Genomic DNA, 19,199 nt, shown 5'->3' on the forward strand with positions numbered 1-19,199 from the left:
CATGGAGGACGGAGGGGTGAAATTTTTTTGCCACCTGACATGGCTTGATCTTAGCCATTCTTTTACAATGAATGGCCACGATTTAAAATTACAGGCCTATTGCATGGGATTTCCGTCAAAATATCTTTTCGAGGGACAGAATCTGTATAGGCACGGAGGGAATTTCTTTGTTTATTTTTATTGTAGGAAGAGAATAGATCTTATACTCATTTTAAGAAGGTTTTACAAATTACATACCATATATATATATATATTCTTCCGGGTTAGATTGCGATTATGGAAGCTTTCTCATAAGTCAACTACTTATTCAACAGAAAAAAAAAAAAACCCTGAAATTCACTCTTATATATATATATATATATATATATATATATGTGTGTGTGTGTGTGTTCCCTTCCCCCAGGACGATACCAGTTTTTCTGAAGAGAGAGTTGGAAGCAATGCCTTCCTGGTGGAGTGATCATCAAGAGGTGAGTGCTGAGTATATCTTCAATTATTTATTTGGGGCTTCTTCCCATATTATTATACCTCAAACCTACTTTCACCTGTTGGAAACTAACCGTTAGATTGTGTTGTTTCGATGTCAAAAAATATGTTTTCAATGACAAAATTACATACTTGTTGTTTTTTAGTTGAAATTCTAAAAGTAATCGTGAAAACATTTTTCTTGAATTCATCCCCATCTTTACCCGAGCAAAGAGTCCACCCACCGGAACAAGTTGTCCGAGCGGAGAGTCTCCTCTCACAGCTCCCTACAATTTTATTTGCCCCTGTTTAAGAAGGGAAACTCAGGGAAACTAAATTACTCTTTCCACAATGACAGCGCATAATTGAGCTGAAGCGCAAGCTTCTCTGCAAAATTTTTGAACCAGAAACAACAAGAATATTGGAAGAAGAAGAAGAAATAATAGTAATAATTGTTACGTGGCCAAGTGGGGAACTAGACTCTGGCAGAGGAGCAAGGAAGATGGAAGTGGAGGAATTGTTTTCAGAGTTTGTTATTTTATTGGGTGTTTTACTGATGGTATTGTGTTGGGTTGGAATAAAATTTATAAACTATTATCTCACCATGGATGAATAGTTGTGGTTCCTTACAAGTTCATGCATCGCACTTGGGGGCCTCTTTTCATTGTAAGTTGTATTTAAATACTGCACTCTTTAGCAGTAAATTTTTGTGTTCAAGTTTTGATAATATATTATTATGAATAGATAATATGATTAATTCATTTGATATTTCCTGTCACATAGTTGATGTTAAACAATAAACAAGATTTTATTAATTTTAGTTTTGAAAAACTTCCCCCCCCCCCTAAAAGCAACTAGGTTTTGTTCTACTATTTTTGTATAAGTGGATTTTCAGCCCCTAAATTCAAGCGGGTAGATAACCGTATTTACTATCCATACATATGCGGACGGATAGTGAAATATGAGTAGGTAGAGGCGAATACCATATTCACTCTCCGCCTCCGCGCGCGCGCACACACACACACACACACATATATATATATATATATTCATATTATAATTTACAAATGTATTTAGTTCAAAAATTGGATTACGCCCTTTTTATATATATATATATATATATAAATGACAAAAAGCTTTTCAGAAAAAGGTCATATAAATTAAGTTCATAGTTAAAAATAATAATTAAAAAAAAAGCCCAAACTGCAAAGCGGATGTTACGGGTGGTTAATACAAAAAACAAGCACGCACGTGTAATGCTATGGGTGGATTCCACAAAGTGTGGATGCCGATGCAGTTACTAAAATTTGCTCTTTGCAAAGTGCGGATACCAAATACAGGTATTATTCGCCCATATATGCGGATGTGGTTAATAACCGCTAACCGCATACCCTTACATATATATAGTAATAATGATAATAATATAAAAAACGACATTCTTGTGGTTCATTTAATATAGGGTATTCTTTTTGAGTTAAAGAAATTGATCTTTACTTATAAAAAAATTAATAATAATAATATTCTTGAGCTACATTATATTTTGAAGCATTATAATTATTTAAAAAATGCTCAAAATAATTATTTAATGGTAAAAAATATTACTCAAAATGTCAGCTTAGAATTCAAATGAAATTCGGGTCAAACTCAAGTATTGAAAAATATTATATTTTGAGATTGAAAAATAATAATTCCACTCTGTTGCCAAACACACCATTAAAATCTTGTTTTAGTAAGAATTGTCTTGCTAAGCTCCTTTAATTTTATTATTATTATTATTATTATTTTTCCTTAACCTTGTTATATTTTTTATTCGGTAAATGTATAATAAATTTCTGAATCAACTCGTGATTTGAAATTATTCTCTCATTTTTTAAAAATCAATTTTAACACTTTAAGTTTTTCGCAGATTTGAAAGGGTCCTTTCGTGTGTTGTTCGTCCAATTTTGTAACGTCTGTTAGTACCACATCATCTTAAAATAATAATTTAAAATTTTTATTAATATAAAATATAAAAGATTAATTTTAAAAATAAAATCTTAAACCTAAAAAAAAAAAAAAGTCACCAAGCATCCCACCACTGGCCACCCCAGAGGTGACCGGCGGTTAACAATATTTCATAAATGGCCGGCGATTACTAAACCCTTGATGCCCCGGCTCCATTCATCCCTTCTTGAACGATATGTACATCCCCGTAAACAAATTGTCCCCTCCCAAAGATCCACAACCTGATTCTGATCATCTCATAAGCCACATATACTAGCTACATAAGGGCTGAACAACTCAGCCAGCTCCAATCACTAGCCAGTACGAAGAGGTGCCGAAGGACCAAACTAGAGTCTTTTAGTGCATTCTTGTGCAATATGGTTGCTGGGCTATGATTAAAAATGTAGACAAAAAGATAACCAAGATGGGCGTTGTTGTTGAGGGAAGAACAAGGTTAAGTGCTGATGATCCATGGAGATGAACATAAAGCTTTACTCATGGGTTCTTACATTGGAAATGTTCTTTCCATACGGACCATACCCTACGATGCCAAGAAAGTGGATGAGCTTAATGAAAAGCCATTGTACTAGGTGGTAGATAAAGTTCATTAATTCTTGGAAGGTGAGGTGACAGCGGAGCATTTCTTGGGGCTGATAAATTGGGTGGAGGCTCATCGTCCAGTGCCCAGTTTGGCAAAGATATATTTGTAACGGGACTGAAGTCATGGGCCTGCTTTTGTAGTATTGGTCGGGAAAAGTTTCCCAGTGTGTAAGGTGGATTTCAGGTGGGGTATGCCGGATTTTGGATCACATCGTTTTCCAAGCCCGTCAGTGTTATCTATGATTCTCTCTATAAAGGGAATTCAGTAGACCTAATGAGTTCATTGGAGAATTAATCTATCAAACATATTGTATGTGGTAATTCCCACCCTAAGTTGATAACTTATTTCAATTTCGTTTTTACAACCCATCAACCACAATTACAATTCATCACCCACACTACAAGAATCCATCAGTGGTGAAGAGGGGTGACACAGAGAGAGAAAATTCGGTTGAGGTTTCTCAGGCCAAGCAGAATTTGGTATGGCTGTAACCGTTTACATTGTCTAGTAATGCTATGCAAAGGAGGATCAAGCACTCAAATTTATTTTGAAAGATGAATTGATGCCAGCAAAGGTAGAGTACTTGGCGAGGCATGGGTGGCAATCCAGTAGCATCTTTAACCCATGGGTTGCCTTTCCTTGAACACCAACAGCCAACAGGTTCCTCTCCATTTCACATGAAATGGGGAGGATCCATTTCTCCGCTAGGATGGGAATAGGAAGTGAATGTAGAGGAGCCGGTCTACAAGGGGCAAAATTGTCTAAAATATTGAAATGACAATTTTGCTCATTGTAAAAACAACTTAACGGCTTTAAATGGAGAGGATCCGTTTTGTTAAGGTGGCCAGTGGCGCCTCCTTTGACTAACTTTTTTTTTTTTTTTTTTCTTCAGATTTTCTTTTAATAAAAAAAATTATTATTTTAAAGTGATGTAACAAAAATATTGATGTGGCATAAATGTACGTTGCAAAATTGGACATAAAATATATGGAGTGACTCGTTTCAAATTCGCGAAAATTTAAAGTATTAAAATTGAATTTTTAAAAGTAAAGAAGTTATTTCAAAATCACGAGTTAACTCATAGATTTATCATGCATTTACTTTCTTTCTTTTTTTTCTTTGTAAGTTTTGTTTTGTAAATATCAAAGAATTCCTTGGAATTCCTTTATTGGGCATAGGAAAGTTTAGGTGCCACAGGTTTCTGGCCATAAGAAACTTAAGAGTATTCGGTGAAGTAATTCTACATGTCATATAAATGTTCATCAAGTATCCATCAAATAATAATGTGATTTTTAAAATTACCATTGGACATGTAATTGATCAAATGATGAATTTGATTAAGTGGTGATTTTAAAAACCACCTCATTATTTGATAGACACTTGATGAACATTTATATGATATGTAGAATTACTCATATTCGATGTATTTCCATCAACTTATCATTTTTTATTTATTTAAATTTTAGTTTAAAAAAATTTGCTTTTTGCTAGAAGAGGCCAGTTAGCTACGATGTTTAGGAATCAGGCCAGACCGATGGGACATCCGATTCTTCTGCACATGAAATAATCTAGATAACATTACGGCGTGACACATGTCTTTATATAATTGGATTTAATGTGACATACTAACCAAATTTATCAAGATTTTCAATAAAGGTTGACAATAAGTGTTCAAATAATTAGAAAATATATGTATGAACTTAATTTTATATTTCTGTATGTCTTGAACTGTGTACAAGAAAACCTTGTTTATAGTTAAATAAGGCCCGATAAACTAAAAAATACAATAAAAAATTAATGTACAATATTATAGAATAAAATCAATATAAATTAAATACAATAAATGTCAAAGTATATTCAGAATATATTTTAACAATAAGGACTTATTTGTTATTTTTGTATGCCAAAGTGAGCTCTTGTACACACTCATGTACATTTGATGAGAACTTTATGCATGTGGAATTCATCTCTTATGCATGAATCTCACATTAAATATGAGTATATAAATAACACTTGTATTGTGTAACTACACGGAGATTTTACATTTTTCAGTAGTTTTTAAGTGAAATAAAATTAGCTTTAATATAGAAAAGGAGTTTAATATCAAGGTTTGAATGCCACTTTAAATACTTCATTTCAGCTTGAAAACTCACCGGTTGGATTGTCCATGCATGGAGGCCGGTCATACGTCATCCATGACAAACACTTTTTATTTATTTATTTATTTTTTTTGCGTCAGTCTCTGGGTTCATACAAAGTAATTTAACTTTTGCTTCTTTGTCCAAAATATTTCCTTTATTTCTTGTACGTATATGATCGATAAGTGTAAGGATTTTGGCAGTTGATTTTCATTATCTGGTCCAATTGTTAAGTTTGTTGGTGTTGGTTCGAGAGACAAAAAACATGGAGGAAAGGCTTGATTTGATCAGCGGTTTACCAGTCAAAATTATCCTGCGGATCTTGTCGTTCCTCCCATTAGAAGATGCAGTAAGAACTAGCACTCTTTCAAAGGCATGGAAGAGCCTCTGGACTCCATTTCAAGTAGATATAGGCTTCGATACAAACCCAACCAGCCATGAAGCTAGCAAAGAGGTACTAGAATTCATCAGCAAAATATTAAGGTCTTTTGACTTTCCTGAGGTATGGAAGTTCTGCCTTACCTTTCCTGACAGCAAGGAATAGGATGAAATGATTGTCTTGGCTACCAAGGGAGCAGAAAGAGAGCTTCTTCTTCAGTTCTCCAAGAGGAAGAAAGTGATGGGTCAGTTGAGATTGGAGCAAACTTGTCAGGAATTTCCCAACCATGCCATGGAGATGGCAGGTTTTTCTGCTCTCAAAACCCTAGCCTTCATCTCAGGTCAGTTTCCCACCTTGCCAAAGGCTTGGTTTCGGCTTTGTTCTCCAGATGCCAGCTTCTTGAAAGTTTGAAGCTTGACAAGTGTGCTGGATTAGATGTCTTCTGTATAGAGGCGGGTAGCTGTCTTCAGAGCTTGATGGTGGTGGATTGTCCAGATATTGTCCATATTACAATATCTGCAGAAAATCTCAAGTCTTTTTTGTATCAAGGAGCTCTTCTCCTCAGGTTCATCTGATAAACACTTTGAACTTGGTCGATGTTATGCTTAATTTGAAGGATGGTGTAGGCCATAATGAGTTTGATTGTGAGGAAATCCTGTCGCTTTTAGCCTCTCTAAAGGAAGTTGAAAGTTTTATCATAAGCGGCTGGGTTCTTGAGGTATATATTCTTGTCTTTTCTATTTTCCTTTTTTTTCTTTGATTTTTGTTGACAATTAGAACCAAAAATACATGCCATTTCCGAAGTGGCTGTGTTCAGCAGGGGTGATTTTCAGGCGGCTTGAATTCCAATTCAACAAATTGAAGGAATTAAGGTGGATTGATTGTTCGATCAACAGGGCCAAGAGGGATTCCCTGGCTTGCTTCATAAACATAGCTCCTTTCTTGGAGAAGCTGTTTATCAGAGTATGTGTTCTTTTCCAACTTCCAATTCATTTTCTCAGTTCTTTCATCTCAATTAAAAAATAAAAATAAAAATTACCACCTCATATTTTTCATTATTTTTGTAATAATACCCTTAAATTTGAAAAAGTGTCAATTTAGTATATTCATCTTTCAATTTTTTTCAATTTCACCGATCCATTAGAATTTTTCGTTAAATCTTAATGAAATTGTGTCAAAATTTTTAAACTATCCCACATTTTTTTTAGAAAAAAAAAAAAAGAAATTGCAAGGATTTAACGGAATTTACAAAGATACTTATGCCTAAATCTTTGCCTAAAATACCCACTTCAATTAAGAAAATTCGCAAGGAGTACTCTTCTAAACATGGCAAAAATTTCATACCCGCAAGAGTTAAAAAGATCGAAGAACTTCACTTATAATTCCTGATCTTTCATCACATATGAAAAAAGATACCCAAACTTTAAAAAGTATCAATTTAAGATATTAATCTTTTAATTTTTTATTTCAATTTTAACCCTTGGTTAGAATTTTTCGTTAAATCTTGTTAAAATTTTCAAAATATCCCTCATTTTTTGAAGAAAAAAAATTGCTAGGATTTAGGTATTGGACAGAATTTAACAGAATTTGCAAAAATACCCATGCATGAATCTTTGAATTTTTTTATAATTTTTTTTTTTTAAAAAAATAAACACATGATATTTTGGAAATTTTGATAGAATTTAACATAAAATTCTAACGGACGATTGAAATTAAAAAAAAATAAAAAATTGAAAGATAAATATCATAAATTAACATTTTTTAAAGCTTAGGTACCTTTTTTCAAAAGTGATGAAAGATTAAGAATTATAAGTGAAGTTTTCTCCTTTTTTAAAATTTGAATATGAATATACTAAATTAACACTTTTTAAAGTTTAAGAATATGATTAAAAAAGTGAAGAAAAATCAGAATTTAGTTATAAGCGAAATTTTTCCTAAAAAAAATGCAGATTGATCGCAGCCACAGATCAGTCCCGTCCTTATTTCCACCAATACTGGCATGAGCCTCATCTGTGGATGGATTCTACAGCGATTGAGTCCAATACTTCTCAACTTGATCACCTCAAAATTGTTGGGTTCCTGGGCTTTAGCGTCGAAGATGATCAACTACTGCAAATGGAGCTTTTGCTTGAGAAGGCAATTGTTCTCAATTCAATGATTGTAATGTCACCGACAAATCGATTATGGCGGGTTGTAAAGGTCCCCCTGAGCCAGCTGAAGCAGGAGCACCAACAGCAGATTGCAGTATTATCTCTGAACAAGAACTTCTTGTTTGGATTTACAGAAGAAATTCTCAGTGCCCAATGTTCAACAAATGTCTGGCCTTCGTTAATTTAAGAGTTTTGCCCCCCATCTCCTCCACATCCAGATTCAGAGCAATTTTCGATTAGAATTGTTCGTAGAAAAAAATGTGAGAGAATTTATACGGAGCCTCTAAATACAAAAACACATTTATATTTTTCAAAAGATGAAAACATTTTTTTTTTCCTTTTAAATTACATCAAAATATTTTTTTAAACAAAAAATAATAAACATTCTCCAAAACACATTAATAAACATACCCTACTCAAAAAAAAGAATATTTTTTATACAAAATTTAAAAGAGGTTTTTGATTCATAAAAAATCAATGAAATTCATAATTTGATAGTAAATTGTTTTATGGAAATAATAAAATTACAATATTGCATCAAGTTGTTTGAAAAACTGGTAATTTAACTTGATATATATGAGGGTTGAGATTTTGAATTTGAACGATATCTATTTAATTCACATGATTGATAATTTAACACAAATTACTTACCAAAATAAAATTTCTTTACCTAACTAGCATTATCACAACCAGGCAATATTTTGTATGCTTTTTTTTTTTTTTTTTTTTTTTTTTTTTTTTTTTTCTCTCTCCTGCATAAGGCCAGCTTATTAAGTTTTGAGGCTTAAGGCGGCAAATTTAAGTAGAGCTTTTTTTATGTATTTAAGTAGTTTTAATTTTAAATTATTCATCTTGCTTTTTCCTTTGATTTTTTTCAAAAGATATGCAGAATTCATCTCTGTCACTGGACATTTAATTTCAATAAATGACATTTTCAACTGAACTATATATAGTTCTTTTTATGCAAAATTTAATTTGTGTAAACGGAAATTTACTTTATTATAAAAATAATTTAATGAACAAACTTAGAGGACACATTGGTTTTTAGTTTAGGTGAAATTATGAGTTTAGTTATTAATTTAGGGATGCTATAAATGTGACTTTTCATATTTCTCTTCATTTTCTCCTAAAGTCTCGTTATCTTGGAATTCAATTCTTTGTAATTCTTTTTTATCATAATTGAAGCCTTAATTAAAGAGTATTGACTACCCTTTTTGTCCTAATTTGGCTTTAAAAGTTTTTTTTATAAAAAGAAACTTAATTACACTATAAATATTTGGAGCCTTAGGTGATTGCCTAATTTCACTAGGCATTCAGCTGCCATGTTCCTTCATTTTTATTTTTATTTTGTTATTGGGTGAAAACTATCTCTGGATGGGTTTACTATTTCTTTCACGTATAATTCTGGTGCTGCTTGTTAATACAATACTACTTATTCAACAAATTTATACTTCTAATTTTAAAGAAAGGGTTCAAAACTCCTATTGCACCAATGTGCACCAAAATTCAATGGAGTGGTGATTGATCCATTGAAAAAATTCATCAAAATTGAGTTAGATGTGATCGTTATCTTTGACTTTAAATTTGAAGAGTTTGCCACATTTCAATTCTCTTGGAGATAATTTCCCCAAGTAATGTTAAAAAGAGATTAAAGTTTTTCTTGGGTCTTTCACGTGATGTAATTTTTAAAATTATTATTAGATTAAAATTTAATAATAATTATCTCAAATTTAATGATGATTTTAAAAGTTACATGACATATAAAAGAACACAAAGAAAATTCTAATTTCTACATAATATTAAAAAAATGTTAGAGCATCTCCTGGTGTACATTTGAAATGACATAAATATAATTTTTTAATCAAAAAAATTACATCTATGCCATCCAAAATGACATAGATATAATTTTTTTAATTACATCTTTGACATTCTAGATGTACACCAAAAGATGCTTAACATTCTTCCTAATATTACTCTCCTTTCTGAATACTCTGTACTAACTTTCTAGTCCGTAGTCTCCATCAATTTATTATGTAATTTATAATGCTTTTATATATATATATATATATATATATTAATATGGTTAATGTGTCCTTCTAATATATTATTGGTTTGCAATATTCATTTTTGTCTCAAAATGACAAAAATATATTACATAAAAAACAGAAAATGATAAAAAAAAAAAAAATTCAAAACAAAAATCAAAATAGATCGAAGTGGTGTCTTTTGTTTTTGCTTTTTTTTTTTTTTTTTTTTTTTTTTTTTTTTTTTAATTTCTCTCTCTCTTTTTTTTTTTAGATTTTTTTTTTAATACTATGCAAATTATTTTTGTTATTTTGAGTCTAAAAAATGAGACCGTGGGAAGATTTTCTTTGTGCTCCGTTTGTTAATGCTTTATAAAGATTGATTTTTCTTATATCGACATGCCAAAACAAAATATAGGAGATCTTTAAGGGTCGATGATGATTTTAAAAGTTACATCAACTTTAAGAGAATAAAAAGTGAACAAAAAATTAATTTCTAGCATTACTTCTTCAATAGTGGCAGATGATATTTGCCCCAAAACCAATGGCCCATACGCTAGAAATTTATTTTGTTCATACTCTATACATTCGAGATAAGATGTCAAATTGGCATTACCCTTCCTGCTTGAGTAATTTTGGATAGAAAATCATTGAATTTTAGGAAAAATATTAAGGAAAACTCTACTTTTGAATGACAATAACAGAGATAACAAGAATCATAGCTTGTAATAATCCAAAAAACCGTTATCATTCTAAAATGGGTAGTCGAGTAGCAACTAAAGCTCTTTAAAATTACTTTTAAAAGCTTAGTTTCACCGAATAAAAAGTTAATGTGAAATTTAACACCCATAAATACCTTTATAATTTACCCATTCAATGTAAACAATTTATCTGAGATATTACAATTTACCCCATTCAATTTCCCGATGTCCTCATCACGACACATGTCATATAATGTCTCAGCGTTACATGGTGTTATTAGATTGCTTTAATATAATTTACGACTACTTAAAAAAAAATGTTAATCACATATGTGCTATTACTCTATCAAACTATTCAAAATTCCAGTTAAAGCTCTTTGCAATCACTCGTAAAGAGACCCAACGTTTTTTTTATTTTTTTTATTTTTGTGGTTGGTGAAGCCCATTTAGATAGAGTCGTTGGGAGAGAGCAACGGTCAAGCCCAACTCATACCAAAAGGCCCAAACTATATATCCCTAAAAGCTTAGGCCCGTCCCTTGAATTGGGCCCAAGACTTCTACCAAATTGGGAAATACCATTTGTCATGGCACTGTTATGCCCGGACACCATAAGCAGCACTCAGTTTCGCTTTCCCGAAGGGCAGGGAAGGAGAGATTGAAAATACTTGCTCGTGAAAGCTATGGCCATAGCCGCCACCATTTCTCTGCCTCTCACATCTCCTACTCGCTGCTCTCTCACCTTCACCAACCCACTTCGACCTATTTCTTCTTCTTTCTCTTCCTCTACTTGTCAATTCAATTTCCTCAGGAAAGATAGCACTCGCATATGCCCTAGTTTTCGCATTTCGGCGTCTCCGTCCATGAGCATCCAAGCTCCCGAGAAATCTTCCCCTCCGACGTCGTTTTTGGACCGACGAGAGAGTGGATTCCTTCACTTCGTCAAGTACCACGGCCTCGGCAACGACTTTATCTTGGTAATTTTTCAGTTATGGGATTTCAAAAAATTTAAAAAATAAAAGATAAAGAAGCGATTGGATTAGAAAAAGTTTTTTATTTTTAATTTTTTTTAAGGAAATGATATTGATTATTGATTTTTTCAAGTGAATTCGAACAGGTGGATAATAGAGATTCTTCAGAGCCTAGGATCACACCGGAACAAGCCGTGAAGCTGTGTCATCGGAACTTTGGGATTGGTGCTGATGGGGTGATATTCGCCATGCCGGGCATCAATGGCACTGACTATACCATGAGGATTTTCAATTCTGATGGTAGCGAACCAGAGGTGATTCTCTTTTTTCACAATTACTGCAATGTTACATATCATATTTGCTATGAACTTGTGAGTTTGAATATCATACACTGAAAAGACTATTCTTTCTGAATATGTAAAATTTCTACATTACGTTGACTGTGCTCTTTGTGTTCACTGTGTATATGTCAGACTCTTAGTGAAGTTTGTGATGATTGTGTGTTTTTTTTCTTTCTAGATGTGTGGTAATGGTGTGAGATGCTTCGCCAGATTCATTGCCGAGCTTGAGAATTTGCAGGGAAAGCAAAGGTATGGTTTTGAGTTTATTTTGTATTGATAATTTTCTTACTCAAAAACTCTTGCCACTTGCCAGATTACTGCTTAGTGAAGCAATATATTAATGCTTTCTTCTTTTCTTTTCTTTTGTGCGTGTGGATGTGGCTTCATCGGTGTGTGAAAACTTAGATACAAATGCAGTGTTTCGGCTATTGAACACCTGGGCTACTTTAACTTTGATTGACAATGCAACTTATCAAAAAAAAACTTTGATTGACAATGCCTGTTACTTCATATTTCTGCAGTTTCACTGTACATACAGGTGCCGGTCTAATTGTGCCAGAAATTCAAGATGATGGGCAGGTATATAATTTTGGACATTTTGTGTTGCAATTACATGATCTCTGGCCTAGGAGGTACTTTCTGGGCATTAAATAGATGATGCTTGCATACAATATGACTAGTCAGAACTACTTAGGTCAAAAAAAAAAAAAAAAGACTAGTCAGAACTACTTCAACTTACTGCGGCATTGATTGAATCCCCTGTAGCGTTTCTATGACCATGTTTTTATATAGAAATTTTTTTCCACTTATGAACTAATAACCAACTTTTTTGTATTTGGTGCTTTTTTCTATTTTTCCAACATTGGTCTTTACAATTTCAGGTTAAAGTTGATATGGGAGAACCCATACTTAAAGCATCTGATGTGCCTACAAGATTACCTGCAAATAAAGATCAATCTGCTGTCAAGGCAGAGCTAAATGTAGATGGAGTAACTTGGAATGTGACATGTGTTAGTATGGGAAATCCTCACTGTGTAATCTTTGGTACAAAAGAAGGCCAGGTATGTATTGTAGACAACTGAGAATAAGTTTAGATTTTTCATTCACTTCCATGTAGAAGTTCTATGCTGCCTTTGCTTTGAACTCTGTGCTTTTCAGTCACTTTCATTTATATGACATGGCAGAAGTTCGGAGTTGTGCTTTTTGCTGATTGTTCTGGAAGCACATACCCTTAACCCCCCCCAAGAAAAAGCAAAAAAATAAAAAATAAAAGAACTAGGGTTTTGGGAGCCGAATATTGTGAAATATAGATAAATCTTGTTTGATAAGATTTAGATTTAATTCCTATGTCAATCTCCCCCCATCTCTAGTAATCAGGTCATTATGTAATCGTTTAGTTTTTACTTTCTTTTGGATGAGCTTAAATATTTCTGAGCCATGAGGAACTCTTTGACTGTGATAGTTGGTAATTCAATCATTTGATATTATCTAAGCTCTCCATGATGTGAATGTCAAGTATTAAATGTATCTATGTATATTTTCTGGTCTGATATTCGGCATCGTCGAACAATAGTTGGACATTGTAAATTATATAGTTACACTCAACTTAGTCTACCTATTCCCTGTTGAAATGTTGTTTTTTTTCACTGAATATATTACCTCTGCTGATTCTAAATCTTTATCTTTATGCTTTTGATCCAACAGAATTTGCAGGTTGATGAATTGAAGTTAGCTGAAATTGGTCCAAAGTTTGAGCATCATGAGATGTTCCCTGCACGGACTAACACAGGTTAGATTTTTCATTCTGTGGAGATGATTGGGTTTTTGGGTTCATTGTCCTTGTTTCTCTCTGCAAGTTTTAAACTAATAGATGGATTGGTGTTGGCAAATGGCCTCTGGGAGGCCTGTTGCCTTTCCCTGTGCATCTGTGTTTCAAATTCTGACCTCATGTTCCTTTAGGACATAGGTGCATGGAGTAATTTCTCAAATTCTTAGCTGTTTTGAGCCATATTGATCCAGTATCTGCATTGATCCAGAACATAGTTTTGCTTCCTAAATCTAAATGAGCTTGCAAAGCAAACACAAGGAGATTTGTGTATTATTGTCAGGATATTTTCATGAGTCTCATAGAAGCTTACCCACAAGAAGCCTTATAAATTCCAAATATGTTGTGACTCTTGAAGAAGTGATAAAGGTATTCGGGATTTAGGTGAGCATTCTAGAATTGTCGAGTTTGAAGCTTCTTGGTCTGCGTTTTGGTATTGAATAATTGAAAGAGACATCAACAGATCCCGTTTACTTTTAGGAGTCTAGTGCCTTTTCCCTTTTTCTCATGTATTTGGTACTAAAATTTTTGGATTTCCTTTTTGCAAACATACGGAGAAACAAATGTTTCATACTTTCCATTTTACATAATTGTTTGTTCAAAAGAAATTAAATGTAATGCTTGATATGGTGGTTTGAGAGAGTGTAATGCATCTGCTGTTTATGAAGTCAAAAAACAAAAAAAGAAAGAAAAAAATATCTGTATGGAATGAGAACAAAGGAATTTACGATTTAAACATGGTATAGAGATATATCAGCGTGGAATTTGAAAAAATGATTTGTATATAAAGGTCATTGATGTTCTTTTTATAGAAATGAAATATTCTTCTTTTAATCAAATTTTTTTTAGTCCTTCATTGTTTTCTTCCTAATTATTATATTGTTCCAATATTTGATTTTGTAATCACGAATTCCATCTGATTTGATTGGCAGAATTTGTGCAAGTTTTCTCTCCTTCACACCTGAAAATGCGTGTCTGGGAGCGTGGTGCAGGTCAGTTCTTATTAAGATATGTTGGAAAATTGAATGTAGTGATGCAATTCAACAAGTCCTTCCTTGGTTGTTTGATTGGAAAGCTAAACTCAGTTACTGTAAATTTTAGGAGCAACGCTGGCCTGTGGAACTGGAGCTTGTGCAACTGTTGTTGCAGCAGTTCTTGAAGGTCGTGCTGGAAGGGTATGTATAGCATTTACGCGAACTATGTTTAAACTCACACGCATGTAATTGCTTTGCTGGTATATTTGCACCACAAGAAATTGACTTGCATCATGTTCCATTGGCTTGGGCAAGAACATTTATCCAAAGTGCATTTGATGCTGCGATTTCACAGACAAAAAATGTAATTTTAAAGCAATTTGAAAAAAATGAATCGTTTGAGAGTATTTTTTTAAAAAATTGCAATTTGAAAACATAAAAAAATCAACGTTTTCAAATCACAAGCGTGTGCATTTTCAAAAACTTACAATTTTAGAAGTTCAACTGCAATTTTAATGGCCAAATTGCAATTTTAGTTAGTACAGAACTGCGTTTTTAAGAAATGTATTTTCAAATTGCACGATCTAAAAGGGCTAAAATGCTATATTTTAGCGGTTGTTTCATTATAAATGATGGGTCTCTGTTTTCATATGCTACAACTAAAAAGGGCACTGTATTATTATCTTATGGTTTCCAAATTACCCCCCACTTTCTCTCTGTTTGCTGTTGTTGTCCCAACAGTTTACATCTATTTTTTTTGTTTTTCCTTAAACATAGAATTGCACGGTTGAGCTACCTGGAGGGCCATTGCAGATCGAGTGGAGGGAGGAAGACAATCATGTGTACATGACTGGCCCGGCTGAAGCAGTGTTTTATGGATCTGTACCCCTATGATATCATCTTGATTTAAATTTTTTCCATCAGGGGAGACGAATTTTCTAGAATGCAAGAGTTAGTCTTGCAAAAAGCTAGAACATTTTTTTTTTTTTGGGTGCATTTCTATAGCCATGTGAACGTTGAAGTCCCCCAAGGTTGAGCTATTTGTGTATGTGACTTGATGAGGGATCAAGTCCTGCTGGTTTGAGGGGCCTAGCCTACGTTGAGTCATGAGTCATTAGATCATCTTCCATCGCTGGGGCTGACCATCTAATCTACTTCTTATATTGCAACTTTTTAAAGTTTTGGAACATTGCAAATAGGATGGTAGTTTGTGGGGTAAGTGTAATTTCGCTTGGATAATAAAAACAAAAACAAATGGCAAGCGATATTAGATAGTTGAGTTGCTTTCAATGAAAGGGGATTGGTTACTTAGATTTGAATGATTTGGATCTTACTAAAGGATCCTCCACTCACATTTTTATGCTTAATTTGAGCTCCTCCAAGAAGCCGTGGGTCAATCATCTGTAGCAATTCTACAATCATGTACTGTATAAAGCTATGACCTTTTGAACTTGATATTTCAAATGAATTGGAGAGGATCTTACTCCCATGAGTGATTTGTACATTGTTTACAAAACATGGGCTCCCATGACTAGTTGATGCGAATTCCATATTTACAAAACATGCAACACACCCGTGAGTAGTTCATGCAAGTTACATGTTAAGAGCATGTACTATTCATGCATGTTTTGTGTTAATAACATGTTAATACTCTCTTTTTATTAATTTCTTTCTTCAATAAATGGCAATCCAAACTTGTCTATAAATAAGTAGTTCATGATTTGTGTTAAAAGTTAAAACCAACTCTCTTCCTCTCATACTCCCATAACTCATATGCGGTCGTCCAAACACTTAGTTTCCCTTTAAAACCAGTTCCCTTCCTCCCCCACTCCCTTTCTCCTCAGGCAAATGAAGACCTTTGTTTTAAATTAAAATCAAAACACACATTGAATACATTTAAAAAAATAAAAAAGAAGAAAGAAGAAGTAATGATCAACTTTACAAATTCATTATTTGAGTTCTCCTTTCAATTACTTTCTTCTATATTATTTTTTAGAGAAAATTACAGTTTATCCTCTCAAATTGCCAATCCCCAAACTACCAAAACATTTCAAAAATGCCCATTTTATCGAAATATCCTTATAATACCCTTGCCACCTTTTTCCTATAATTTTTTAATTTTCTTTTCAGTTTTTTAGTTTTAATTTCCTCTTCAAAAATCGAAACAAATGCATAAACGTCAATGCTAACAATCCCTAATGTCCAACTTGACACATTCGACATAAGGATGGGGGGTAACTATTGAGTTTTTGGGTCAAAAGCTCCACCCTTTTAAGAGGGCTTTTGGTCCAAGCCTAGTGATCTGAGAACACTTTGGTAGCACCATACAGAATACCTCCCCATGCCACGTAAATAACTACCTTCATGATTCCTAGAATGAGGCAATAGGTGTGAGGGAGTTCGTGAGACGTGAAATATTAGCTGTTTGAAATTCATTTTTCCTTCTCCTTCCTTTATTTTCACTTCTCCAAAAACACATTAACTTCAAAACATTCTTAATTATTTTTTTTTTTTCATTTTTTATATCACATCAACACTTTTTTATTACTTTTTAAATAAAAAATTCATTACAATACAAATTTTCTTTCACTTTCATATAAATTATAAATTGTTTTTAACTTTATATCACATCAACCCTATTTTCTAATCATTTAAAAAAAAATTTCAAATGAGAGGGGAGGAGTAAGAGATTTTCAAACGGGGCCATTCTGTACAAAGAAAATCTCCAATGAAAAAACAACACATGGCATGCAGTTACGAAGGAATTTATTAGAAAAGCAACCAATGTCAGGTAAAATGAGATTTTTGTCTCCTTCTCTATCCTATTCTCTTCCATTATTCAGTCTCGATCTTCTTCTTGAACTCCTTTGCTGATTCATTCCTCGAAGCTATCCCCTACTAGCCCGTTCCAGCAAAATCCTTTATTGATTTCTTTCTCTTTCGGACAGGGAAAATGGAGAGGATCCAAATGCTTCTCTTTTGCAGGCACTCTGATTAGTATTATGGCACAAGCAAAACTGTTCTAACGGAGGGGATCCCGGGGTAGGACTAGGATTAAGGAGAGGAGGGCAACTTCTTCTTCTTCTTTTTTTTTTTTTTTTTTTTTTTCTTTTTTTTCTAGGCCAAAAAGTGGTTAGAGCTAATGCAGAAGATTTGAGAGGCAAGGTTTGTGACACACGGAAGGGAGCCCCTGTGAATGAACTGATTACGGGAAAACCAAATGAGATTAATGGCATTTGCTGCAAAAATGGGAGAGGAGATGATAATTTTTGGCAATTAATAATTGTTTCTAAACATGCTTCTGGGAAGAAGCTAGGCATAAGCTCATATGGTCGTGGTTATTGTTATTATCACTATTTTTATTATTGTTATTATTATTTACATTTATTTGACTTCGAACCACTACTTTAGATGCACTTTTCTTAAAGGCCCTTGCTTGAAAGTGTTATTCTCCTTGCTCGATTCAAATTTATGTACTGTATAAACGTAATATTCTAATGTTAGTACTGCCAATGTTTTTTATTGCGATAGAGGCATTTTTGTTTTGTTTTTAATTTTATTTAGGGGATAACTTTATAAAAAGGTCTCGAATTATACGTCGTTTTGGGATAAAGATACTGAACTATCAAACGTCTTAAACTGAGGTATTCACGTTTCCAAACGTCTACTTAAAAGTACTCCGTTAGGATTTGCTTTTAAATCCTGTCAAAATTTCTAAAATACTCATGTTTTTTTCTTAAAAAAAAAAAATTATAAAAAATTTTAAAGATTTAAACACTGATATTTTTGTAAATTTCGTTAAATTTAACTAACACCTAAATGACTAAATCCTAGCATTCTTTTTTTCTTTTCTTTTTTTTCTAAAAAAAATGGGTATTTTGGATATTCCGTTAAGATTTAACAGCAAATTCTAACGGTTTACCCTTACGTGAAATGTTTAAAAAAGTTGATACTTTAATTTGAAATTTTTACTAGTTTAATATCCTTATCTCAGTACTTATAATTCAACATCTTTTTATCTATTTATTTGAAAATAAAATTATAATTTTATAACAAGCCTAAGTCATGTCATCAACTATGTAACATATATTAATCAGTGATTGATGTGACTTGAACTCACGTGTATCTAACGAATTCTATAGGATGATTGACGTCGTACCAAAACTTTTAAGATATAAGATCCCCTAAAATAAATAAGTAAATTTCTCATTTATATATTTCCAAAATAGATTTAATTACGAAGGTCCCATTTATCCATAAGAATACAAATTAGAGCTACAGGGATAGAATCTATAAGAATTATGAGCAAAAACCCATTTTTTGCAGCCATCCGATTTGGATCATGATCTCTTTTCTAATTTTAAAAAAATTATAAATTCTTAAATTATGCGAATTTATGTCGTTTTATGTATCGAACGGCATGAAAAATTGTACATATTAAAAATATGACATATTAACAATGAGAATTGAGTATATTTTTATTAGGTTCTTACACTTTATGTCGTATAAAGTTTTGAGCAAAAATTTTTCTTTTAGTTTAATAAAGAATAAGCATCTCTACCAAAGTAAAAAAAAAAAATTATAGAATTTAAATTTTAAATTCTATAACATATCATATCTTTAATATTTAATATTTTTCATGCAGTTCAA

At 32.7% G+C, this 19,199-nt stretch overlaps 1 protein-coding gene and 1 pseudogene across 1 annotated transcript; both read left to right on the forward strand.

The window, feature by feature from the left end:
• Positions 1-5,452: 5,452 nt before the first annotated feature.
• LOC133873346 (F-box protein At2g39490-like) lies at positions 5,453-8,007 on the forward strand (annotated as a pseudogene).
• Positions 8,008-11,032: 3,025 nt separating this feature from the next.
• On the forward strand, positions 11,033-15,860 carry LOC133873596 (diaminopimelate epimerase, chloroplastic). The gene is made up of 9 exons (XM_062311329.1): positions 11,033-11,415; positions 11,556-11,723; positions 11,929-11,999; positions 12,272-12,329; positions 12,632-12,811; positions 13,455-13,539; positions 14,508-14,567; positions 14,677-14,750; positions 15,327-15,860. The coding sequence occupies exons 1-9, from the start codon at positions 11,122-11,124 to the stop codon at positions 15,441-15,443; spliced, it is 1,107 nt and encodes a 368-aa protein (XP_062167313.1). The 5' UTR covers positions 11,033-11,121; the 3' UTR covers positions 15,444-15,860.
• The last annotated feature ends 3,339 nt before the right edge of the window (positions 15,861-19,199 follow it).

The sequence above is a fragment of the Alnus glutinosa genome, chromosome 7 (genome assembly GCF_958979055.1).
Source record: "Alnus glutinosa chromosome 7, dhAlnGlut1.1, whole genome shotgun sequence".
NCBI lineage: Eukaryota > Viridiplantae > Streptophyta > Magnoliopsida > Fagales > Betulaceae > Alnus > Alnus glutinosa.

Coding starts and splice junctions, on each gene's coding strand:
- LOC133873596 (XM_062311329.1), top strand. CDS start 11,122: ATGGCCATAGCCGCCACCATTTCTCTGCCTCTCACATCTCCTACTCGC. Junction 12,000..12,271: donor AATTTGCAGGGAAAGCAAAG/GTATGGTTTTGA, acceptor ATATTTCTGCAG/TTTCACTGTACATACAGGTG. Junction 14,751..15,326: donor TTGAAGGTCGTGCTGGAAGG/GTATGTATAGCA, acceptor CCTTAAACATAG/AATTGCACGGTTGAGCTACC.